Source organism: Sander vitreus, chromosome 16, assembly GCF_031162955.1.
Source record: "Sander vitreus isolate 19-12246 chromosome 16, sanVit1, whole genome shotgun sequence".
In the NCBI taxonomy this organism is placed as follows: domain Eukaryota; kingdom Metazoa; phylum Chordata; class Actinopteri; order Perciformes; family Percidae; genus Sander; species Sander vitreus.
The window spans coordinates 2,814,708-2,841,337 of NC_135870.1; the positions used below are offsets into that span (position 1 = coordinate 2,814,708).

The 26,630-nt window shown below is 44.0% G+C and overlaps 2 protein-coding genes across 7 annotated transcripts in view; one reads left to right on the forward strand and one right to left on the reverse strand.

Moving 5' to 3' along the window:
• Positions 1 to 26,630, reverse strand: part of mctp1b (multiple C2 domains, transmembrane 1b) — a 58,815-nt gene extending 32,185 nt beyond the window's left edge. For 2 of the 6 annotated variants that reach the window (XR_013503230.1, XR_013503226.1), the window contains exons 1-4: positions 25,594 to 26,629; positions 8,200 to 8,320; positions 7,971 to 8,113; positions 7,800 to 7,879 (exon numbers count right to left, since the gene is read on the reverse strand). Coding sequence is in view for 1 of the 6 variants with exons in the window: in XM_078271732.1 (XP_078127858.1) it covers positions 7,800 to 7,879; positions 7,971 to 8,113; positions 8,200 to 8,320; positions 25,594 to 26,130 (881 nt within the window). In the remaining 5 variants the exon portion in view is untranslated. Of the gene's footprint in view, positions 1 to 7,799; positions 7,880 to 7,970; positions 8,114 to 8,199; positions 8,321 to 25,593 lie in introns of all 6 variants that reach the window. The other 4 variants (XR_013503228.1, XR_013503227.1, XR_013503229.1 and 1 more) reach the window with 3 other exon arrangements.
• On the forward strand, positions 1,178 to 4,605 carry LOC144531534 (tripartite motif-containing protein 16-like). The gene has a single exon (XM_078271733.1). The coding sequence runs from the start codon at positions 1,269 to 1,271 to the stop codon at positions 2,934 to 2,936; it is 1,668 nt and encodes a 555-aa protein (XP_078127859.1). The 5' UTR covers positions 1,178 to 1,268; the 3' UTR covers positions 2,937 to 4,605.

The window sequence follows — 26,630 nt, forward strand, 5'->3', positions numbered from 1 at the left end:
CTCTTGCTCAGATATGCTGCACAGAGGATTGTGGGTCAGAAATCACGCTGGCTTGCTTACTGCAAAATGCGACTGGATGCATTGGGACACATTTTTGGCATTCTGCATTTGACAAACTATGTATTGAGATCAGGGTGGGAAATTTACTTTTTTGCCCAATTTTACCAGCCACTTTTTCCAGAATAAAAATTGATAAAAGAAAATGCACTAGCATATTTTGAATTGCTTCAATACATTATTTTTTATTATTAATACATATTTTGTTAATATAGGCAAATAAAAAAGTGATGTGAAAAACAGCCTGCGTAGAGCAGATAGCCTTTATTGCCACACTCTGCTCCTGGGGTCCCGTCTTGGCCAGCTGTATGGCAGTGCACTTGATATGAGACTGGGATGACTCGTGGTCTTTTATTGGCTCTAATTTAAGGTTAGTTGTTCCTCTAATGAGTGAATTGTTTGCATTTTCTGACGACGCGTAGGTTCGACAGTAAGGACAGTGCATGTACTGGTCGTCGGGAAGGTAGGCTAACCATTCCCTCGTTTTCCCTTCGTCATCAATGCGCCACTTGTTCGAAAAGTACCTTCTCTTTTTCTTTACTTCGCCCTTAACAGTTTGTACATTCATAGCTACTGCTGACTCCGCCGCGGGCCTCTTAACACCGGGGATATGTCTCCACATGTTTTTAACCCATAATTTTGCTTTTGTCTGTACCTCAGCTCAGCTATATGTGTCACGGACTAGCGCTGAAAACCAATCAAATGGGTTACTCTGTTGCACGACTAAAGCACGTTCCACCAAAACTAATTCCTTGGCTTAGCACCGCCCAAGACGCCACTGTGGCTGGTATACAAGGCAAAGCCACCCGCCACTTTGAAAAAGTACCCGCCATTGGCTGGTGATGGGTGCTAATTTCCCACCCTGATTGAGACATACTAAATCTTTGGTATGTCTCTAATGGTATGATTATAATATTATGCACTTACACAAAATGCAATCGGTTGCATTAGGACATATTTTTGACATAGCCTTCTATGTATTGGGACATACTAAATCTCTTCCATGATAGGCATACTAATGGTAGGCATACTAATGGTAGGCATACTTATGGTAATATGGGCATTGCAACACCAAGCACTCCTCTTTTAGGAATGAAGCTAAACTTGATAACTCCTCCCAAACACATACTGTTTATAGATCAGAGCTCAGACTAGTTTCACTTCTCAGGAAGTGAGACTCAGACAGTTGTTGTCACTGAGCGAGAGGTGAAATGGCGCAGAAAGGAGTTCAGCTGGACCGGGAAACCTTCTCTTGTTCCATCTGTCTGGATCTACTGAAGGATCCGGTGACTACTCCCTGTGGACACAGCTACTGCATGAACTGTATTAAAAGCCACTGGGATAAAGAGGATCGTAAGTACAGCTACAGCTGTCCTCAGTGCAGGAAGACGTTCACACCGAGGCCTGTCCTGCTGAAAAACACCATGTTAGCAGTTTTAGTGGAGGAGCTGAAGAAGACTGGACTCCAAGCTGCTCCTGCTGATCACTGCTATGCTGGAGCTGAAGATGTGGCCTGTGATGTCTGCACTGGGAGAAAACTCAAAGCACACAAGTCCTGTCATCAATGTCTGGCTTCTTTCTGTGAGAAACACCTTCAGCCTCATTATGAATCAGCTCCATTAAAGAAACACAAGCTGGTGGAGCCGTCCAAGAAGCTCCAGGAGAACGTCTGCTCTCGTCATGACGAGGTGATGAAGATTTTCTGCCGTACTGATCAGCAGCTTATCTGTTCTCTCTGCTCTGTGGACGAACATAAAGGCCATGACACAGTCTCAGCTGCAGCAGAGAGAGCTGAGAGGCAGAGAGAGCTCAAGGGGAGTCGACAAAACATCCAGCAGAGAATCCAGGACAGAGAGAAAGATGTGAAGCTGCTTCAACAGCAGGCGGAGGCCATCAATCTCTCTGCTGATAAAGCAGTGGAGGACAGCGAGATCTTCACTGAGCTGATCCGTCTCCTGGAGAAAAGAAGCTCTGATGTGAAGCAGCAGGTCAGATCCCAGCAGAAAAGTGAAGTGAGTCGAGTCAAAGAGCTCCAGGAGAAGCTGGAGCAGGAGATCACTGAGCTGAAGAGGAAAGACGCTGAGCTGAAGAAGCTCTCACACACAGAGGATCACAACCAGTTTCTACACAACTACCCCTCACTGTCACCACTCAGCCAATCTACATCCAGCATCCATATCCGTCCTCTGAGCTGCTTTGAGGACGTGACAGCGGCCGTGTCAGAAGTCAGAGATAAACTACAGGACGTCCTGAGAGAGAAGTGGACAAACGTCTCACTGACAGGAACTGAAGTGGACGTTTTACTGCCACAACCAGAGCCCAAGACCAGAGATGGATTCTTAAAATATTCACGTGAAATCACACTGTATCCAAACACAGTAAACACACAGCTGTTATTATCTGAGGGGAACAGGAAAGCAACAGTAATGGGTCAATATCAGTCTTATTCTAGTCACCCAGACAGATTCACTGATTATCTGCAGGTCCTGAGTAGAGAGAGTCTGACTGGACGTTGTTACTGGGAGGTGAAGAGGAGAGGAGGAGGAGTTTCTGTAGCAGTCGCATACAAGAATATCAGCAGAGCAGGGAGCTGGATTGAATGTTTCTTTGGACGAAATGACATATCTTGGGCTTTAGATTGTGACAACAGTTATACATTTTGGTCCAACAATGTCCAAACTCCCGTCTCAGGTCCTCTGTCCTCCAGAGTAGGAGTGTACCTGGATCACAGTGCAGGTATTCTGTCCTTCTACAGCGTCTCTGAAACCATGACTCTCCTCCACAGAGTCCAGACCACATTCACTCAGCCCCTCTATGCTGGACTTTGGTTTTATTGGTATTCACCTAAAGACTCTGCTGAGTTGTGTAAACTGAAATAGACAGAAGTCATTTGAAGGTTAAATTCTGCATTTTAACTCTTCAACTTATTTTGTCTCTGTGTTTCTTGCTGAGAGCTGATTGTTGAGGCGTTTCTTCGCTGCACAGAGATCAGTTGTCAATCAAACATTTTGGGCGGTACTTTAACATCTTGTCATTAGTTGTGGTGTAAATGTTTGAGTTTCTTTAGGCGGCGCTCATTCCTGTGTCTGCTCATAGTCTATCCGTGCGTTCATGGACATTGGAAAAACATTTTTCCGAGTAAAAACGTCATCATTCACGTCACTTCCTGTGGGAATCAGAGGTGGGAAACTGAGGCTAGATTTTGCTAACAGAGTTTCCCAGTTGGTGACGCGTTGTTGACAACTGACGTTTGATGGAGGCGACTTTGGTTCACTGAACATATTTCAATGACAATACTGTTATTGTGGACAAACGCCTCTGCCAAGAAACATACACGGACATAACATGTTTCAAATTATTCATAAATAGGCCTATGTATTAAAAATCAACACCTTATCCGTGTCCTTTCCCGTTCGTTCGTTGTCCTGCAGATTACACAAACAAACACCTGTCCATGTGCTGTTTGTATGCTCTTATAAGAAAACAGCAGCAAATCTTTTGTTGTTGTGGCCTCCATGTTTTCACACACCTGATGCTCTAGGCTACGGCCAACCGTTGGTGGCAGTCATGCAACAAGTTGTTATGCCAAACCCCAATATAACAGAAAAAGAAGAACATGCATCCCGGCCATGTGAACGCTGGCAGTCGGAAAAACAACGTAATCACGAGGGTGGTCCCTGATATTCCCAGCTGGTGTGAACGCTCCATGAATCCTTGACGTTCCACTTCCGGGACTGCTCCGTTGCCACCGGAAAATCCGCCGGATTTCACTCATTTAGGCCGGATATCCGTTGCCTTGGGCTTCCTTTGTGTTGGAATTTTAAACTCTGGTGGATTTCTGAGGACATGGCTAACTGCTCCTCAGATCTCTGCAGGGTAAATCCAGACAGCTAGCTAGACTATCTGTCCAATCTGAGTTTTCTGTTGCACGACTAAAACTACTCTTGAAGTACACATGTTCCACCAAAACTAGTTCCTTCCTGAGACTATTGTGCAGCTGACACCGTGGTTTTTCTCCGGCTCTTAGCACCGCCCAAGACGATTGTGACTGGTTTAAAGAAATGCCAATAAACCAGAGCATGTTTTACTCCCATCCTGGAATGCTGTGTGGAGTAGCAAGACCTTCCTCCAGCGCGCTTTGGAGGAGAGTCTGGCAAAGCGAGACTACACTGTTCATGATGATGTTTGTTGACCTGAACTGAACATGAAAACTCCTCTGAGCTCTAAATGTTTGATGAATATTTGTATTGATGTATTTGTATGTTGTTGTTTCTCTTCCACAGCATGGCTCTGAAGAGAGAAAGCACCAGACCTCCTTTATCCTACACACTTTGTTCTCTTTCTGGACATTTGTAAAGAAATCTAGATTTACATTTTTTTGTTTGGCGGACCAGATGTTGTCATAATCATAATCAATAAGTCCTTCTTCTCTTTGACATAGCTGAGATTCTGGTTCAAACTAAGTGATTGTGTGGATGAAGTGAATGTGTTGATGAAATCATTGAACAAGAGTCTTTGAACAGACTTTCCTGATGGGATGTGTGAACAAACTAACATCAACAAAGTCTTTTCTTCCTGTCTTCATTCCAGGGTTTCATACAAAGCTGACGGAGAAAATGTGAAACTGATATGAGAGTATAACTGAGGCCCTTTTCCTCCTGAAACACCACAAAGTACAGTGTTCATGTTTAGAGTCAGTCAGTCTCTGTCCTTTCAACTTTCCTCACTAAAACTGCTTCGTCACACAGAAATGAGCAGAGTTTTCTATCACTTGTTGCTTTTTACAGCCAACATTTCCTCTCTGCACTGAGTCAATAAATATTACACAGACTTAAAAAACTGTAGAAAAACAAAAGTAAGAATAATTTTGTGAATCACATTAGAATCTGATAAATGCCAGTAAGAACTAAACATTTGAAAGTGCTCTAATGATAAGATGATTGCAGTTGACACGATTGACCACTAGATATCAGTATAGGCATTAACACAGTTTTGTCTTTCTTTTACAGTGATGGCACAGATTGTTCATTTCTCCAAAAAAAAATCCATTTTCTACATGTGTTTAGGAATGAAATGTTGTATAAGTCAGGCTCTGACTGATATATGAACCCTGTGTAAAAAGCTTTAGAATATAGATAGGAATGAAAGAGGAAAGTTTGGTGCAGGGTTGTCGTTCCCATTAAAAAGCTTTTTTTCAGATCGAATGATTGTAGTTGGTCTCCAGTGGACTTCTTCAAGCTTTTGAGTGTTATTTATGTATTATCTGCTCTAGTTTTCTATGGTTTTAGACACAAATATGGTTACAATTTAGTAAGGTAATGAGGTAATACTATGTATATTAAGATATGCCTTTTTTATTATATTGAGATAGTGCCCCCCCCCCACCCACTGTAAAAAGTGCACATTAGTCTTAGACAAACCTAGATATAACACTGGGTGTATGTAAGCAGAGTAATGGAACTGAGAAGAGTAGTTTTTGGGGAGGGACACACAAATGTGGCATACCTCTGCTGATAAATTATGTTTTTGCTCACAGTTTTTTCACGTTAAGTACTTGTGGTTGCGTTATTCTAGTAGTTCAAGTATGAAAACAAGGTTAATCTGATCAATTAACATGTGTATGTGGTAGGGGTGCAACGGATCACAATACTCACGGATCAGATCAGAATTTAAATGATTTATTAAAAATGTAATAATAACTTTTAAAGTGCTCATATTTTGCTTTTTGGCTTTTCCCCTTTCCTTTATTGTGTTATTTTTTGTGTGTGCATGTTATAGGTTTACAAAGTGAAAAAGCCCAAAGTCCCCCCCAAAGGGACTTACCATCTCCAACAGAAAACACTGTTCACAAACTGCTCCAAACAGCTCTATTGTAGTCCAGCCTTTACTTCAGAGACAAACGTGGTCACTTTGGAACACACGTTATAATGCTCGCCTAGCTGCTAGCATGGCACGCCCCCATACTCTGCTCCTGACTGGCTAGTAGTCCTTACCTAGGTACTGTCAGGGCACGCCCTCATACTCTGCTTCTGACTGGCTAGTAGTCCTTACCTAGGTACTGTCAGGCCACGCCCTCATACTCTGCTTCTGACTGGCTAGTAGTCCTTACCTAGGTACTGTCAGGACACGCCCTCATACTCTGCTTCTGACTGGCTAGTAGTCCTTACCTAGGTACTGTCAGGCCACACCCTCATACTCTGCTTCTGACTGGCTAGTAGTCCTTACCTAGGTACTGTCAGGGCACGCCCTCATACTCTGCTTCTGACTGGCTAGTAGTCCTTACCTAGGTACTGTCAGGACACGCCCTCATACTCTGCTTCTGACTGGCTAGTAGTCCTTACCTAGGTACTGTCAGGGCACGCCCTCATACTCTGCTTCTGACTGGCTAGTAGTCCTTACCTAGCTACTGAGCATGTGCGACTCCCAACAAAGATGTTACAGCAGTGAGATGTCTTCACTCTGTAGCTAAAACAGAGAGCTCAACACACAGGGTGAAAAGAGGAGCTGCAGCAATGTGCAGTACAACAAAAATATGGTGTTTTCTGAAAATTAAACCACATAAACCTATTCTGGTACAACCTCTAAATACAATTATGAACCTGAAAATGAGAATAATATGAGCACTTTAACAATAATAACTTCTTTCACCAGTAAATTTCTGTTAAATGACAAAAACAGATGAAGAAAGGGTATTTTACAATAACTTTAAACAAGGTTTACCAGTATTAAGTAAATGCAACATTTAGTCACGTCTGTGTTGTTCAACAGCCGTGACCATAGTGCAGTTTGAGTCTTTTAGCTCATAGCTTTAGCGGCAGACTGTTGTACGTCCCGCTGTTGGAATCCTCTACAGTGAAATACAGTCACACCTTTACATTGTTTCACTGTCAGCATTTTAACCGTGTTTAATCCAGCTACTAGCTAACGGTAGCGTTAGGCTAACATCAACGTTACCTGCTGCCAAGCGTACCGTTAGTCTTAACTAGCGTGACATGCAGCGATGCTTCTGTTACCTCTAATGTCTATGTAAGAGCCAATTAGTGCCCTTGGTATAAATAGGAACCAATCTTTGGTTCCTCAGCTGCAACCCGGAAGCACATACAGTTTTTGACCACACGCACATGCACACCAACACCACAACACTACACAGGCATACATACAAGCAGTGATTTGCCTGGAAACCCAACTAAGATCTCATGGAAATAAATGGAACCAAAGGTTTTAACTGCAAATATGACTTGGACTTTCATTGATCAAAAAGGTAAAAAGTGCGTTGATTACTTTGCCCGTGGAACAGCACCTCAGGGGCTTAAAGCTTAGGCTTAGCCTCTACAGTCTGTTTCGTAGCATCAGAGAGCAGCGCAGACATTTAAGTGGCACCGAAATGAGGCACCGAAATCCGTGTTGCTATTCCGGTACCGGTCGTTAAGGCACCGGTGAGAGAGAGAGATTTATCAGCTTAGGTTAAGTAACAGAGACAGTAAAAAATTTATTTCACACTATTATTATGGTTAAACTTTGCAATTGATCCACGGTTCACATGCATTCCGAACTGTGAGTGTTGATCTGTACGGACCACTAATCAACTATGGTACATTACACCACTAGTACGTGGAGTATTCTGTTTTTGGGTCCTGACGTGACTGTGTCATAGACCGGCCACAGCAACGTAACGGAACTTAAAAAAGTAGTTTTTGTTCGTAAAAAGGGAGGGACATACAAATATGATCAGGCTGACATACCTCTGCTGCTCGAGAGACTCGAGGTAGAGGTATGCAGAACCCATGAAGTCATCTTGAAGGCCAAAGTCGTAGTCAAACACCTGCAGAAGAGTAACAACAACTGACTCTTTTGTTCATTTATTTTTCATGGGGAAAAGCTTTGAGCAGGATTGTATGTGTCTAAGTCTTTACCTTTACATACAGCGGGTCACTCAGACAGTCCACTATTAAAGTCGTTTTCTCGTCCCACACTGGGTTGAGGTTTTTGTGGATGGTTTTGCTTCTGAATACCTCTTTTCCAGCGAGCTTAAACTTGACATACGGATCACTGCTGCCTGAAAAGACAAATAAAAGTGGTCGCAGATGCATAAAAACAACAACAGAAAAAGAACAGGAGTTCACAGATAAGACATGACTCTACCTCCTCTGTCTCTGACGGCCAGATTGTGTCCTCTCTTCAGCTCAATCTCCAGCTTGTACATCCCTGAGCTGGGGACAGCTCGCTCAGACGTGACCCCCGAGGAGCATGGAACAGCCGTACCCTGCCAGGAGAAATTAATGCATTCATTACAAACTGCACAATCATCACCGCGAAAGCCAAACACTCAATATAAACTCACCAACATCTTTATAAGAAATGAAAGCTGCTGTATCCGCACCCACGCTTGAACACTGCTAACACTGACTGAAGTGTCTAATTCAGCTCAGTTACTTGTCCCGGGGGTGACCACTAACAGGAAATTACACGAGAGTAGCTTCCTCCCATCTGATCAGAGTGTTTGTTGAGCTGATATTTTTTTTCATTCTTGTATATAACCCTTACTTCCACTGCAGCAGCATCTCCTCTGCTGTGGCACTGCAGAAACTCAACATTTTAGGGCTGCAAAGATTAATCAATTACTCGTTAACTATTTAATCAATCGACAACTATTTTGACAATCGATTAATCGGTTCAATCATTTTGCTAGAAAAAAAAGAGTAATTATTATCTGATATCAGCTTGTTAAATGTGATAGTTTCTTCTCTCCTCTGTGATAGTAAACTGAATATATTTGAATTTGTGGACAAAACAAGACATTTGAGGACGTCATCTTGAATAAATAACATTAAAATTGGGTCAAAACAACACATTTTGTGGGTGTGATTGGTGACCCAGTGGTTTTTTTGTACTCTTTTTGGATCTTCCTCCACCGCAGTATTTAATGTAAGAACAAAGTATCAGCAGCTTCATATCAGCTTCTCCTGCCGGCTAAGCCAACCATTTAACACATTATGAAACACAGACTTTGTTTCCTGAGGCTGAAAAACATTTGAAGTGTGCCAACTTGCTGCTCACCACCGGGCTGTAACTGAATAAAGGGTAATAAAAAAAGTGAGACCATGCTGTGTTACGTGAGGAGGCTGTCAGTGGCTGTGTGGAGGGTTGTGTTGTAGGACGAGGGCCGCTGAAACGTTACGCAGTCTGATGTGACAAAGTGGGGTAAGTCCAGTTCAGACATGATGATGTTGAATAAGGAGATAAAGTTAGAGGATGAGGTGTTCTAGGCCTACTTTACATAACTGGAAACACTGACATTGTATATGTTAGGCCTTCTGCCCCTAGGTAGCTTCTCTCTCTCCTGTCCCCCTCCTCTCTGTCTGTCCTAATTGCAGGAGTGGAGTCTGGTGTGCGGGAGTCAGGGTTCCAGTTTCCTCTTATCTACCGCATCAACCTCTGCTTCATATACCCCGTCATTCCTCCACTCTGCGTCAGATCATAGTCAAGACTGCCACGGTTAGTCTCGCTCCAGACAAGCCTTTGCCTATCTGTTTAGTCTACTTGTATGTTTGCCTGTCCTGATCCTTTCTCTTGTGCCTCCAGCTGCCATTGGAACCTGACTCCTCTTACTGCTCCACTCCTGTCATACACCGGACCAGAACCACCACCACTGGACCCCTCTGCTAGCCGGCCTACTCTCTCTCTCTCTCTGACGGACTTGCTCCTTCCCAGAATCCACCTGACCTTTTCTCCACCCTCGAAACCTGGACTTGAAACTTGAGTACTTCGAATAAAACCTGTTAATTCACAACATGAAGTTGCAACATTGTTTGCGTTCACACTGCACTTTGTCAAACAGAAACAGAATATCCAAAACTCGCAGACACTTCTGCTCTCAGAAATAATGGAGCAACACCTAATTTATAACGTCTCGGGTTATCTGGTTCTGCTTTAGTGTTTCTAATATTTTAGAAGAAGGCGAACAATGAGCAGTGGAAGTGTAACATGCAACATATATAATATAAAACCTTTTACTCTCCTCCTGAGTGCTCGGTTGGTTTCCAGGGACGTATGAGAAGGTCTGTTTTTAACAAACACTTTATAGGGAATAGTGAGTGAGTGAGTGAGGGAACGGTTTCGAACACAGCTTGGGTGTTAGGTGGAGAGCTGGAGCACCTGGATGCAATTAGCCTAGCTTAGCATAAAGACTGGAAGCAGAAGGAAACAGCTAACCTAGCTCTGTTCAAAGTTTAAAGAATTGCATCTACCAACACCTCCAAAGATTACTGATTAACATGTTTCTGTATCTCATTTGTTTAATCTGTACACAGACAGACATGTTACAACATGTTGTGGTTCTAAGAGGAGTTATGTGGTGTAACTCTTGACAAACAACACTTTATCCATCCGCCCAGACATGACTCTTAACATTTTTACATTTCTGTTTAAGATTAAATTAACAAGATAAAACGTATTAATAAGTGTGCCATAGTGGTGTATTTTCTCGCTTCAGACAGGGCCAGCAAATTCAATTATTATGCTAGGCTAGTCTCATTGCCTGTTAGGCATGATTGATATTGATTCTGCCACCTTAAGTCTGATTTATGGTTCTGTGGAGGCTCCACAAAGAGCTCTGCCGTAGCCTACGTAAGTTGCCTGGAAGTTTATACTTGTGCACTGTGTGTGTGTGTGTGTGTGTGTGTGTGTGTGTGTGTGTGTGATAGAGTGAGAGAGTGACTGTGATTATCTTCGGAGTGAGTAGCCACTCTAGAGTCATAGTGGGAGAAACGTGGTGTCTCCCCTGTTCTTTCTGACCATTTGCAAATCTGGAGCAGGAGAAGCAAACCCTCTCCTTGATTTCATGTTGATCACGGAGAAGGAGGACCAGGAAATGAGTCGGGGAAATGCAACGCTACCAAGCCACAGCCGAGCCACGTGTAGTTACATTTTCTGAGAGGTGTACGTCAGGCTACGGCGTAAGGTCCGTGTCTCAACCTACATACGTACGTAGCAACAGCGCCAATTTAACACAGAAGTATAAATCGGCCTTTACTCTCAAAAACAAAGCAATAAAGCATATTTAACTAAGAACTGTTCCTTTAACCTGTGATGGCTTTAAAGGTTGCAGACACAGAGGCAGTAGACAATGAGGTCCACCTCCTGCATTTGTTGTCTTTTCTCTTTTGTTTTGAGAAAGATAAATTAGAGGAAATGTATATCATCAAGTTCTCTTTAAAGTGCACCGGTAACAGTTGTAAGTACGGCTCTAACTAGCTGACTTGTGGCCAGGGAGTATTACCAATACTCCTGATGTTGACGTAGATTTTACTGCTTCATCATGGCACAGAAACAAAGAGTCTCAACTTAACCAGAACTGCCACAACCTTAGGCTATGTTTAGACGGAAACCATCTGAAGAGAAAATGCAAAAGTGGCGTTGCATTCTCACTTTTTTTCCCGCGTTTAGACGAGCGTTTTGGTGGGGAAATCTGCGTGTATATGGTGACGCTGTACGGTGCACACACATATTGTTTGTTTGTGTTTGTGTTTGCGGCAGCGGTCGTTGCCAGTAACGTACTCGTATGACAGAGTGCACGGACCGAAGCTTTGTGACTAGCAGCCCTGTCTTACCGCTGCTGTCGTACAGCGTCTTCCTTCAACACGCGCTGCAGAAGCACCCGGCTCCCTCAGTTTGAGGCACCAAGTGCTAAACGGCTTCCCGTCTCCCCCCTTTTCCTCTTGTCCTCTATTCATGCCCAGCGCCATTTGTTTTAACTACTTTCTCAACTAAAGCTGTATCTACATGCTCCAAGTATGATAAACTTTGCCTCCATTTTTTTTTGCCGCATTACCACGGAGACCACACTGGCACCGCACTCTCACATTTCAGCAAAGACCCGCCCTACTTTGCATCTGATTGGCTAGAACTCGTTTCATTGGTAGGTGGAAGTTCGATGATTCAGCGCATCAAAACAAATCCCATGTGGACTTTTTTATTTATTTATTTTTCTAAAATAGTCAAACGCCAGAAATCAGGCACCAGGCCCGAGTACTTAAACCCCCCCAAACATTTTCTCATCGAATCTACACGATTCACGTAGGTCACCTATTTTGGTTTCAAAACAGCGAATTTCGCCAAAAGGTGAGTGATTTTCATGTCTGATTTTGTCGTTTTCAGCCGCGAGCGTATTCGTGTAAACAGGGCCTTAGTCCGAGGCCGAGTTTACATGACGGGAGTAACTGAGTTAACAAGCTGCTCAGAGAGGATTAACTGTCCCTGTGGCAGTAAAACAGGTCACAAAGCACCAAACTGAGAATAGCACACACAATCCCATCAGCTACACTGATGCCAACTTATTTTAGAAGTGTGTATTTATGTTTACACACACACACACACACACACACACACACACACACACACACACACACACACACACATCTGTGAACACAGCCAAGGCTTTAGTCTTCTGTCTGATCATTTTCAGTATATATTTTTTTGGATTAATTGTTAAGCAAGAAATGATTTCCTCACTATTTAAATGTCTACAATTTCTTACAGCCATGCCAGCAGCTCTGTGAGGCTGTAACACAGTAACATGTTTGGTATAAGAAAGGCTCTTGCCTTAACCATTGAGCAAGGCACTGTGATCGAGTATCAGGATGGTGGAGAAAGATTTAAAAAAACGGTCAACATCAAAGCAACAGAGACCAAGATATCCTGACTTCTATTCACTATAATGGGTCAAGCTGGGGTTCAACACTTAATCCTACATTTCCCATAATGCAACTCAATAGCATCTTGCATTACACACTTCCTCCCTGGTTAACACAGCGGTTGGTCAAACACTTTCTTACGAGGTGATCAAACATTTTAGCACCAATTTGGCCAGATAATCAAGATGGCCGTGACGTCAGCTATCTTTGTTTTAGGGCTGCAGCTGAGATTGGTTTTCATTAATGATTAATCTGCCTATTTTATTGATTAATTGATTACTCATAGTGAAAATGTCCCTGAGCCAAAAGGAACGTATTCAAATGATTTTCCTTCAACATGTTTAAAAAAGCCCAATTGTTTTGTTTATATGACAAAGACAATCAGCCAATATTTTGCATTTTTGCTTGAAAAATTAGTGAAACAATTACTTATTAAATGCATTAAAGGCGCTGTAGGAAGGATTGTGAAGATCCAGGACTTAGCCAAAGAAGAAAACAACTTCTCAGTCCCTCCCCCTTTCTGCTAAAGCCCAAAACGGTCTCCTAAGCCCCTCCCCCCACAAGGGAGAATGAATGCGTGTGCATGAGCAGTGATTGACACGCAGTTAGACACTCCCTGGCCCTGATTGGTGCATCTCAACAGTTAGACAACCCCCCCCTGGCCCTGATTGGTGCATCTCAACAGTTAGACCCCCCCCGGCCCTGATTGGTGCATCTGAACAGTTAGACACCCCCCTGGCCCTGAGTGGTGCATCTCAACAGTTAGACCCCCCCCGGCCCTGATTGGTGCATCTGAACAGTTAGACACCCCCCTGGCCCTGAGTGGTGCATCTGAACAGTTAGACACCGCCCCCTGGCCCTGATTGGTGCATCTGAACAGTTAGACACCCCCCCTGGCCCTGATTGGTGCATCTGAACAGTTAGACACCCCCCCTGGCCCTGATTGGTGCATCTGAACAGGGAGCTGTGGATTTTTGCAAATCTCACTACAGGCTGCAGGTGGTGTTAGAGGAGCTGGATTTCTTTGTAAATGACCTGCATGTAGTTCTACTGGAACATCATTTTCCCGAGACCAGTAATCCAATACCAACGTTGTCAGTCAAGAAGCACATAACTACAGACAAGTGAAGATTAGAGAAAAGGAAAGCTAGAAAATAAAGTCAATAAAAACTCTCAGGAGAGTTGAAACGTCACGTGAGAGTAACATACATCTTCGTCACGTCAACAGAAAGACACGATGCTCCAACCTCGAGGGCCCATTAACATTAATACAGACCGTGCTGATCAATACTGTTAATGAAAGGAAGAGGAAGCTTCCAACTCCAGCAGAGGCAACCTCTTTCTGAAACCTTTTGTTTCTGGTTGCTATTGTAATATTTGTCTCCATTTGATATTACAGTACAGTTTCTGATTCTTCATTATATTCCTACTGAAGTTTTCATATACATCTCATTATTTAGTTACTTTTTTGGGGTATCCTTTTCTTATATATTGATGTTGCTTTTAAGTAATTTTTTGACTGTGTGAGCTACTGGACACCTGAATTCCCCCATCCACCCACCCATCCACCCACACACCCATCCATCCACCCACACACCCATCCATCCATCCACCCATCCATCCATCCACCCACACACCCATCCATCCACCCACCCATCCATCCATCCATCCATCCACCCAAACACCCACCCATCCATCCATCCACCCACACACACACCCATCCACCCACCCATCCATCCATCCATCCATCCATCCACCCAAACACCCACCCATCCATCCATCCACCCACACACACACCCATCCATCCACCCATCCATCCATCCATCCATCCATCCACCCACACACCCATCCATCCACCCACCCATCCATCCATCCATCCACCCAAACACCCATCCACCCACCCATCCATCCATCCACCCACCCATCCACCCACCCATCTATCTATCCATCCACCCATCTATCCATCCATCCATCCATCCATCCACCCACCCACCCACCCACACACCCATACATCCACCCATCTATCCATCCATCCACACATCCATCCACCCACCCACCCGTCCATCCATCCACCCACCCATCCATCCATCCATCCATCCATCCACCTACCTATCTTTCATTAAAAAAGATCACACTGATCGATAATCGACTATTAATCAGCAGATGTTTTTCAGACTGTTGTAGAAGAAAACTTCAGTCCTTCAACGCTGAACGTTAGATTGCTCACATATTCGATCAAACACACACACACACACACACACACACACACACACACACACACACACGTATTGACCCAGTCAGATTTGACCTGCTAAGATCCGGAGGGAAAACCCATAAACATCCATCAGGTCATACTGATGCTGTATATTACCTTTAGTTCATCTTTCACTGACAGATCCAGACTCCATCTCAACTAAGGCTACGTTACAGTAACATCGCTACGTTTTGGTTTTAAAAAGGAATATCTTCTGCTATGTTTCCCCCTCTCATTCCCCCTGCTCTGGCGTTTCCCCCGCTCATTCCCCCTGCTCTGGCGTTTCCCCCTCTCATTCCCCCTGCTCTGTCAGTCAAGAAGCACATAACTACAGACAAGTGAAGATTAGAGACGCCAGCGAGGAAAGCTAGAAAATAAAGTCAATAAAAACTCTCAGGAGAGCTGGAAACGTCACGTGAGAGTAACATACATCTTCGTCACGTCAACAGAAAGACACGATGCTCCAACCTCGAGGGCCCATTAACATTAATACAGACCGTGCTGATCAATACTGTTAATGAAAGGAAGAGGAAGCTTCCAACTCCAGCAGAGGCAACCTCTTTCTGAAACCTTTTGTTTCTGGTTGCTATTGTAATATTTGTCTCCATTTGATATTACAGTACAGTTTCTGATTCTTCATTATATTCCTACTGAAGTTTTCATATACATCTCATTATTTAGTTACTTTTTTGGGGTATCCTTTTCTTATATATTGATGTTGCTTTTAAGTAATTTTTTGACTGTGTGAGCTACTGGACACCTGAATTCCCCCATCTATCCATCCATCCATCCACCCACACACCCATCCATCCATCCATCCACCCATCCACTTACCTATCTTTCATTAAAAAAGGAAACACATTGATCGATAATCATGACTATTAATCAGCAGATGTTTTTCAGACTGTTGTAGAAGAAAACTTCAGTCCTTCCACGCTGAACGTTAGATTGCTCACATATTCGATCAAATGAACACACACACACACACACACACACACACACACACACACACACACACACACACACACACACACACACACACACACACACACACACACACGTACTGACCCAGTCAGATTTGACCTGCTAAGATCCGGAGGGAAAACCCATAAACATCCATCAGGTCATACTGATGCTGTATATTACCTTTAGTTCATCTTTCACTGACAGATCCAGACTCCATCTCAACTAAGGCTACGTTACAGTAACATCGCTACGTTTTGGTTTTAAAAAGGAATATCTTCTGCTATGTTTCCCCCTCTCATTCCCCCTGCTCTGGCGTTTCCTCCTCTCATTCCCCCTGCTCTGATGTTTCCCCCTCTCATCTCATTCCCCCTGCTCTGGCGTTTCCCCCCCTCATTCCCCCTGCTCTGGTGTTCCCCCCTCTCATTCCCCCTGCTCTGATGTTTCCCCCTCTCATTCCCCTCCTCTGGCATTTCCCCCTCTCATTCCCCCTGCTCTGGCGTTTCCCCCCCTCATTCCCCCTGCTCTGGTGTTCCCCCCTCTCATTCCCCCTGCTCTGATGTTTCCCCCTCTCATTCCCCCTCCTCTGGTGCTCCCCCCTCTCATTCCCCCTGCTCTGGTGTTCCCCCCTCTCATTCCCCCTGCTCTGGTGTTTCCCCCTCTCATTCCCCCTGCTCTGGCGTTTCCCCCTCTCATTCCCCCTGCTCTGGTGTTTCTGAGCCCCTTAAAACGGAGACATTTGGAAACACTTCTGACCCGTTTTGGTTTGGAATCTGCGGGGTCGTGTTTCAGTCTTAACGGTCTGAGACTAAGATACTGACGTCACCACTACCAGCAACGGGCTTTGGTATACATGCTGCCTCCTGTTTATGCCCAGTTTCCGAGAACGTTAATGAGATACGAGGTTTGGCTGTGTTAGTTTTAACAGAGATTAAAGAGTAAAAACACTTGTGTGCATGGAGATAGCTTTTGCCTCAAACTCAGCTTAAAAACCAAAACGTAGCAACGTAAACGTAGCCTAAAACCGCTTTTTCACCTCAAAGTCATGACTGTTTGGTATGACACACTTTAATCCTGCCTATTCTTTTTCTGAAACTATGTTTATACAGAGGTGAAAGAAATACTTGGATCTTTACTGAAGTAAAAGTGGTAATACCACAGTGTAGAAATACTCTGTTACAAGTAAAAGGCATGTATTCAAAATGTTACTTAAAGTAAAAAAGTATTAGCAAATATACCTAAAATGACAAAAGTAAAAGTACACATCAACTATTTTGATAATAAATTAATCAGTTTGAGTCATTTTCTATGAAAAAAAGTCTCTGATTCCAGCTTCTTAAATGTGACTATTTTCTAGTTTCCTCGGTGACAGTAAACTGAATATTAAGGCTGTCATCAAATATTCTAAAATCAAATATACATTCAAACAGTAGAAAGAAACAGACATTCAAATATGAAAAAGTATATTCAAATATTATTAGAGAGTAAAAAAGTCATTCTGAGCCGGTTGGGAAGCGAGCGAGTGGGGCGTGTTGATGACGTTCAATCACGCGGCTGTCGGTACCGGAAGTAAACAAACAACGAGGGCGAAGAACCAAGGGGGGTAAGCCTCTCTCCATAACGCGTAGCTCTTATGGCGCCATTTTGATGCTACCAAGCCATCACCTGCCGTTAGCATCCCATTGACTCCCATTCATTTTGGCGTCACTTTGACAGAGAATACCTTTACATCTGAAGCATTTAAAGTCTCTATTTGTCTGTTGTTTATTTCTAAAGAAACACGACAATGTATAAAAGGCTCCATTACCTTGTAGCTCACGTTATGGCTCCGTAGCAGACGTTTTTATAACAACAGGCTAACGATTGTGTCATAACCACGAGACTTCCTGTCTCATAGTAGAGGAGTTACCGTATAGTACAGGAGAAGCTCTCAGGCAGTTTGGACTTCCATCAGCTGTTTAAGTGTAATGACTAATGTTAACTATCATTTTAGTGATCAATAATTAGCCTGTGTCCATGTTATCTCCTTACATATACCTACGCTCTCCGTCTCTGCTAGATTGGGAATGATTGAGATTTCTCTTGGCACAGCTACCAGAAGACTTCCAACTTTCAGACAGGTTGCTCACGTCACATCTACGTCTTCAAGCTCAGTTGGAGGCTGCTCAGTAACGCTCAGCCATCACCGGGAAAGAGCTTCTAATATCCTTCACTGGTCTCCGTTGAAATCTATGGGATCACTTGGTCCATTTCTTTAACTGTCTATGCAAATAACGAGACGCTAACAAAGACGCTAATGTAAATCTTTAACCGCAGAGACAGCGAGAAAATATCGTCGGAGAGATTCAAGGAACAGCAAGAGAGAGACTCGGTTGTTTATGACCAAATTACGAATGGCTCCGTGCAGTGTTGCCAACTCTTTTCCAATGAAAGTCGCTAGCACCAGCTCCAAAAGTCGCTAAAAGTAGCAAATGACGTCATGCGCTTATTTGCATATGTTTGACGTCATTACGCAATCATTTGTATAAAGCTTAGTGGTTGTGTCAGTAAGGTAGATAGAAAGAAATAGAAATCTTTAGCCAAATAATCACAAATTCAATACAGCAATGTATTTTACCTTATAATTATTACTTAGGCAGCCGATCTTTGAAGTAAAAAAAATAAATTCTACAAAGGTAGGGAAAAAGATCGATAAAGAAGTATCAAAGAAGGCTGGCTTGCCCAGGGCCAGACCAGCTCAGCGGCGTCTTTCTCCCGTCCCGCTGTCTCTCCTAAGAGACTGAAAAGTCGCTAAATCTAGCGACAAAGTCGCTAAGTTGGCAACACTGGCTCTGTGTACAGTGGTGTAATTCGCTGAGTCATGTGCTGTCTCCTGCACAGTCCAAAGAGAGAGAGGGGGGGGGGGGACAGCACTAACGTTACACAAGTAGTTATGTCTCCTGTTGTATTGGTTTGCCCTCTTGTCAGTCTGTCTCTCTCTCTGCCTGTCTGTCTGTTTGTCTCTCTCTGCCTGTCTGTCTATCTGTGTTTGTTTGTCTGTGTGTCTGTCTGTCTGTCTGTGTGTGTCTCTCTCTCTCTCTCTCTCTCTGTCTGTCTGTCTGTTTGTCTGTCTGTCCATATGGACATAATGTGCAATGTCATTTTTGGCCAAGCCCTACTGTATATTTTTGAGTTGTGGACAAAACAAGCCATTTCAGGATGTCATCTTGAGCTTTGGGAAGCACATTTTTCACATTTTATAGACCAAACAACTAATCCAACAATGAAAATAATTGTTAGTTGCAGGCAGCCCTAGACACAAACACAGAGCTTCTGTGCATCTTCAGACCACAGCGTACATTATCTGGACAGGGATCAAACACAGCGTGATGATGCTCACCGACAGCAGCCGTCCACATGCGGAGGCGAGGGAAAAGGAGTCATCCCAAGAGGCACAGGGGAGTAACCCTCGAATCACTAGACGGGACTCTGCCACCGGGGCCTCGCTTTTAAAGAGATCCAGGGTCGGTGTGAGGAGAGCACAGCGGGGATTCTTTAAAAATAGAGCAACTATGTGGGAGAGAAACTGAGGATACATCCGAGGTAATTCTACTTTGGCAGAAAGAAAAAACTAACTTATCCAGAGAAAAGGGCCTGTGGTGCAGTCGGTCTTAACAGCTGAATGAACGAAGGAGCAAGAGGTGAGTGGGAGGGAGGAAGAGGAGGAACCGTGCCGGTTGGTTCGACTTTAATCCTTCTCCGGTGCAGTAAGCCTGACTGACAGGCTGGACTGAAGGGTGAGATGAGAGGACACGGCCGGACACAAGTCTACGAAGGTAACACACTGTTTTAAGGTCAGTCCACAGTCCTAAACCTCCCAACCTTTTTGGTCCAATGTCCTCAAACAGCCCTGTCATATAAACTCACAAACACTAGCACGGTTTTCCCTACTTTATAAGGTTTAGGTCAATCAAATAATCAAATTGTGTGGGAATTTCTCCCATCTAGCGTTGAGATCATATATCAATCATCTTTCTCGCACCACGCAGTTCAAAGTACGTATTACAGCTACGGTAGCCTTCACGCTTCAAAAAGCTGGTCTCTCGTTCTTTTCAATCTCCTTTTTCTTTTTCTGGGCGAAGAAGAAGACTCCTGTTCCTGAAATGTGGATTTTGAATACGTGTTGGTCCTCCATGTTTCCTTCTTCAAACCTGCCGGGGCCGGGAAGCTACGATACCCGTTAGCAGCATTAGCAGCACCTGTGAGTTTATCATGTAACAGCGAAAACCAGAAAGGCGGAGCAGTATGTCCTGTATGTTCCTTACCGGCTAACGTATTTCAAGATGGAGCATGAATATGGAGCGTCTACCCCAGTTCATGTGAACGCAAATGTGAAATTTCAAGCCAAAAGGAATACCTGGAATTGATGGTGGAGGTAAATATTCATGAAAAAGGAGAAGGTTGTGAACGGGCAACACAGATTTTGATAATGAACAACTAAACACATTACACACTGGGACTTTAAACATGTCGGTGCACTTTACAATTAAAGGAACACAGAAATAACAGACAGCAACAACATAATTGAACAGCAATTAAAGCAGTAATAATAAACAATACAAAACCAGCAACATAAGACAATAAGTGAAAAAGGTTTAGGTGCAGCACCTAAGCACTAAGAATGAATGCAACTAAAAGACTTTTCTCAGATCTAATGACTGTAGTTGGACCACTGGAATAACGCTACAAAATTATGTGAAAAAGGGACCCAAAACTACCACAAAGAGAAACAAATCGACTACAAAGAGACGCCAAATGAACACAGAGACCCAGAACAACCCCAAAAGAAAAAAACGTATTTTCCGGACTATAAGTCGCTCCGGAGTATAAGTCACATCAGTCAAAAAATGCGTCATGAAGAGGAAAAAAAACATATATAAGTCACACTGGACTATAAGTCGCATTTATTTAGAAATTTATTTCACAAAATCCAAGACCAAGAACAGACATTTAATCTGGAAAGGCAAGTTATTAAACTACCCAACAGCCCCCAGAACAAGGGGCTGAATACGGTAGGTGTCCTCTACGTTAACGTAACACATTAACAGTTATTAAACTACCCAACAGCCCCCAGAACAAGGGGCTGAATACGGTAGGTGTCCTCTATGTTAACGTAACACATTAACAGTTATTAAACTACCCAACAGCCCCCAGAACAAGGGGCTGAATACGGTAGGTGTCCTCTACGTTAACGTAACGTAACGGCACTGTTGACGAGCCTCTCCCAGCAGCACGTTGTTCAAGCACCCATCTGTGGACTCCTTCCTCCAGCTCTGGCCATCTGGATTTCAGCGCGACTAGCTTTCTTTGTTTTCTTCATTGCAGTAAGACTAACCTTTTCTCCAGTCCCTCACAAGTTTCTCTCTCACTCCAAACTCTCCTTCTGCTGCTCGATGACTGTTTTCGGTCTGCAGTTTCTTTTCTTTCTCAGTTGTCTTTAGGAGCAGCATATAGTCGTCACAAGCCTAGAGCGCGTCTCGCGGCTGTAGACGGTAATGTTTTCAGCATGAAATAACATTTAAAACACGTTACATTATATATATTTTGATATATAAGTCGCACCTGACGATAAGTCGCAGGACCAGCCAAAGCATGAAACAAAGTGCGACTTATAGTCCGGAAAATACGGTACACATGAATGGACTCCTAAACCCTCGGCCAAATACTGTGCATGCACCTATGTCGTCCACAACGCTACAACGCACAACTATTCATTAGGGCTGGGTTAAAATAACCAATTCTCCAATTAAAATCGAGCAACTATATTGCCTATCATCACTGTTTGTTTAAGTGATCTGATATTGATTCATAAAATCCAGAAATCTCTCTTTTAATATGTGTTAACTATGTTAATATAATAATAAACAAACTTTTGGGGGGTCAGTTCTTAAGGTAAACATTAACCTGATGCATTATAAAAACTATTTGAGGGTTGCTTCTGGGTTGTACAATTTACAGCAGAAGTTCTCTGAGAATCTCTTTTATATTCAAGCTAAATTTATATCAATTAGGTTCGGGAAATCATTGGTGATAACCAGCCCTACTATTCATTATATAGAAGTGGATATTTCTTTAAGTTTGTCATACAATTGAACTGTCATTATTAAGGCCCTATCTTGCACCCAGAGCAGCGCGGCTTAAAGCCAGACGCAAGTGTCTTTGCTGGTTTAAGACCGACCCAGTTGTCAATTTCCCGCCCAGCGCCCGCGTCGTTTAAATAGCAAATGCACCTGCGCCCATCTGTGCGCCCATGGCCGTGCTGGTCTTACAGGGAGGTGTGTTCAGGTGCATTCTGGGCGTGCTGGTCTTACAGGGAGGTGTGTTCAGGTGCATTCTGGGCGTGCTGGTCTTACAGGGAGGTGTGTTCAGGTGCATTCTGGGCATGCTGGTCTTACAGGGAGGTGTGTTCAGGTGCATTCTGGCCGTGCTGGTCTTACAGGGAGGTGTGTTCAGGTGCATTCTGGGCGTGCTGGTCTTACAGGGAGGTGTGTTCAGGTGCATTCTGGGCGTGCTGGTCTTACAGGGAGGTGTGTTCAGGTGCATTCTGGGAGTATTGCTATCTTGAGGCAGCGGGAAGTGATGGCGCCATTGACCAACAAAAACCTGGTCTAAAGTCAATAACGCAGCATTTCATTGTTATTTTAACAGAGCATTAGTAAAATGCTCCTAGACTCGTGCACAGCGCGTGCACACTATGCTTGTTACACACACAGGGACGCACAGCAGCACACACACATGCAGAAGATTACAAATACAAATATTACGGTGCAAATCCTCCATCATAACAGCAATGCTCCAAGGTCCAAACGCGCCTGACTTTTAAAGGGAATGGGAGATGATCTCTGATTGGTTTATTGCATGTTACGCCCAAAACACACCTCTTGTTTTTCGAGTGAAACAGTGCATGCAAGCAATGACTGAACAAATACCCTAATTACTAACTAACTAACTAACTACTAATAATACTGCTAAAATCCTTTGACAAGGATGAATATTACATGAGCTGGTAGACACAAAGAAAGTCTCACAGCTATTTACTTTTGCTATTAGCCTTTAAAGCACCCAGGCATTTATGTTTTCCCCGAGTCAGCTGTTCCACACACAGTGGAAACTCAACAAGTGACACATCTTCAATAGCCAATCACAGAGCCATTCCACAACAACTCTACCAATACAGCTCCTAATCACACCGTGCTCAATAACCTCTGTTCACCATGAATGAATGAAACCTTTATTTCCCCGAGGGGAATTGGTTTTGCACTCAAGGGAGCCACATTAAACATTAAGTACAGACAATAGTAAATTCCAACAACATTGAAGACGTAAGAAGATACAGAAAACAGAACAACAACAACGTAGCAATGGTGGTGACGTGCAATCATCAGTCCAATAATTAAATAAATAATCAATAGTGCACATTATAAAATGTCTATGTGCCTGTGTCTGATCTGAACATGTGAGATACTGACTTGTGACTCGTATTCTCTGTCTGTTTGACATCATTCATAAGGACACTGGTGTGCGGAGGGAGTTTTAGTGCATGAGTCACATAGCAGAACTCTTTCTTAAAGGCCAAATCCTGCAGCCTCTGGCTCAAAACCTGACATGTGACCCACGCAGGTCAGTACATGTAGAGACACGGAGCTTCTCATGAAGCCTAAGGGAAAAACAACAATGGCTCCAGGCAAAGACCGTTATTTTATCTCTTTAAATCTTTATCTCACAATCTCCCGACATGAAGGCCATTTTCTCTGTTCCTTAAAAGATCTATATCTCAGCGTCTGCCTCCTTGATATACATCTCTCTCCAGTAAATCACTTTCTGGTGAAGGACCAAATAATTAACGGCAGGCTGAGCTTATCCAAAACACTCTACCACCTGCTCTCCTGAAAATAATGAGACATTTGGCAATTGTACTTTCCAGGGTTATTATAGTAAACTAAGACGGAAATAAGCAGTGAAAAATATTTTTAATAAACTGAAACTAAAGCATTCAAGAAATACTAAACTGACGCATATAATCTAACGCGTTGATAGTCCGGTTCTTCCTTCTGGTGAAGGAAATGAATGGTGTTTTAAGGTCTGCTGGCTCACTGTCGTGTCTTACTGGGACAGTTGAATAAAACAGAGCCATTGTTAACGTCAGGGTTTCCCCCAGAAAGGTTGTTAGGCCCGGTGGCAAGTGTCTGTCTTTGACGAGGGCCCGACTGGGGCCAGTCATAGACCGATGGCAGCTTTAGGGCCTTGTTTTAACGATCTAAGTGCACGGCGTGAAGCACCTGGCGCGGATGCATTTAGGGCTTGTCCAAATCCACTTTTGCTAGTTTAACGGCGGAAAAAAGGGTCCGTGCGCCGGGCGCATGGTTCAAAAGGGTTGTACTTAGTGTCTTCATTAATCAGAGGTGTATTTTGGGCGTAACATGCAATAAATAATCAGAGTGTCATCTCCCATTCCCTTTAAAAGCCAGGCGCGTTTGGACCTTGGATCATTGCTGTTATGATGGAGGATTTGCACCGTAACATTTGTATTTGTAATCTTCTGCATGTGTGTGTGCTGCTGTGCGTCCCTGTGTGTGTAACAAGCATAGTGTGCACGCTGTGCACGAGTCTAGGAGCATTTTACTAATGCTCTGTTAAAATAACAATGAAATGCTGCGTTATTGACTTTCGAACAGGTTTTTGTTGGTCAATGGCGCCATCACTTCCCGCTGCCTCAAGATAGCAATACTCCCAGAATGCACCTGAACACACCTCCCTGTAAGACCAGCACGCCCAGAATGCACCTGAACACACCTCCCTGTACGACCAGCACGCCCAGAATGCACCTGAACACACCTCAATGTAAGACCAGCACGCCCAGAATGCACCTGAACACACCTCCCTCTAAGACCAGCACGCCCAGAATGCACCTGAACACACCTCCCTGTAAGACCAGCACGCCCAGAATGCACCTGAACACACCTCCCTGTAAGACCAGCACGCCCAGAATGCACCTGAACACACCTCCCTGTAAGACTAGCACGCCCAGAATGCACCTGAACACACCTCCCTGTAAGACCAGCACGCCCATGGGCGCAGGTGCATTTGCTATTTAAACAACGTCTGGCTTTTGGCTGCGCCGGGTGCAAGATAGGGCCCAAAAATGTAGAGCCCAATAGTTTCTGTGATAACAGAATAGGCATGGGTCGATATAAGATTCTCATGCCATGGATGGATGGATGGACGGTAATATAACCTTCAGCAAAAATATATATGTATCTGTATAATCTTTAGTTAGTATAGTCTTGTTTAATATGTAAATAGTTATTTCTTTCTAAATTATCTGATAATGTTATGTAGCCATTGTTTTCACCTTCGTGTTCAAATTTTAGCAGCCACTCAATAGACTAGCATTGGTGGTTTTTTTGGCTGGTGAGTGAATCAAATATACCAGCCTCTTGCATAATTTACCAGCATTTGGCTGGTAAATTAAACCCTGATCACACTGAAACTTGCCTAAAAAAGTGTCCTAACATTCAATAACCTGTCATCCAATTATCAATGAGACATTTCGTTGCAGACAACTGTTATATAAAAAGGCCAAAGCACCATATCTGACTGGTAGAAGCTCACCGGCTGTTCATCGCTGCTCTCCAGCTGTGTTTCTGTTGCTGCGGCAACTGCCGCTTCGCCTCCTTCGTTGCCGCCGCCGCCGCGCGGGGGTTCGGCCAGCCTCTCCAGGCACGCTGACCCGAGAGAAGAGCTCTTGTGGTGGGACTGCACCAGTTGAGCCACCGTGGGCTTCTTCGGGCTGGCGGACTTGTGCAACGGCAGCTTCTCCCTGCCGAGCCCGGGGCCGCTCCCGACCGCTTTGCCGCAGAGTTGAGCCCCCTTCGTCTCCACATCCACCGGAGAGGAGAAGAGCAGGTCGGGCTGCGAGGAGGAGATCACCCGGTCCAGCGCGACGTTTTCCTTCCATTTTATCTTCTTGAACATCCACATGCCCCTCTCCTTCTTCTCCTCGGGGTCTCTGGAGCCCAGCTTGGGACTGAGCAGCGGCTTGGCTTTGGCTTGAAACTGTTTCCACATCGTATTTTGTTGGGACGAGGAACCGCTCTCATTCTCGTCCCCTTCGCTTTGCTCCATTCCCGCGTCTGCTCGGAGCCCAAACAAACGGTCACACTGACGGATTTAACGCTTACCGCAATCTGTATTGACCCTACTCGGCTGCATTACACCGAGAAAAACACACAAACACTGGACACATGTCGTGGCTTCCCCGCTGGTAGTCGGGGGGTCGTCCAGCCCCTTTTTCCTCGAGATATTTAGCTACAACACGAGGCAAGGGGAGACTGTGTGTGTGTGTGTGTGTGTGTGTGTGTGTGTGTGTGTGTGTGTGTGTGCGTGCGTGCGCGTGCAGGGCGCGCCCTAACGTTACCTGTTTGGGAACCCACCCCTCCACCATCGCAACAACGACCGTCTGACCGTCAGTTGGTCAGTTAGCGGTCAGTTGGTCCGCCATTTTGGTCTGATAGAATAGATTATATGAACATTAGTACATTCACGATAAAATAATAATAATTATAATAATAATTTGATGGCCCCTTAACACTAGCTCCATCTTTAGATCAGGTTCAATTTTTAAC

Coding starts and splice junctions, on each gene's coding strand:
- LOC144531534 (XM_078271733.1), top strand. CDS start 1,269: ATGGCGCAGAAAGGAGTTCAGCTGGACCGGGAAACCTTCTCTTGTTCC.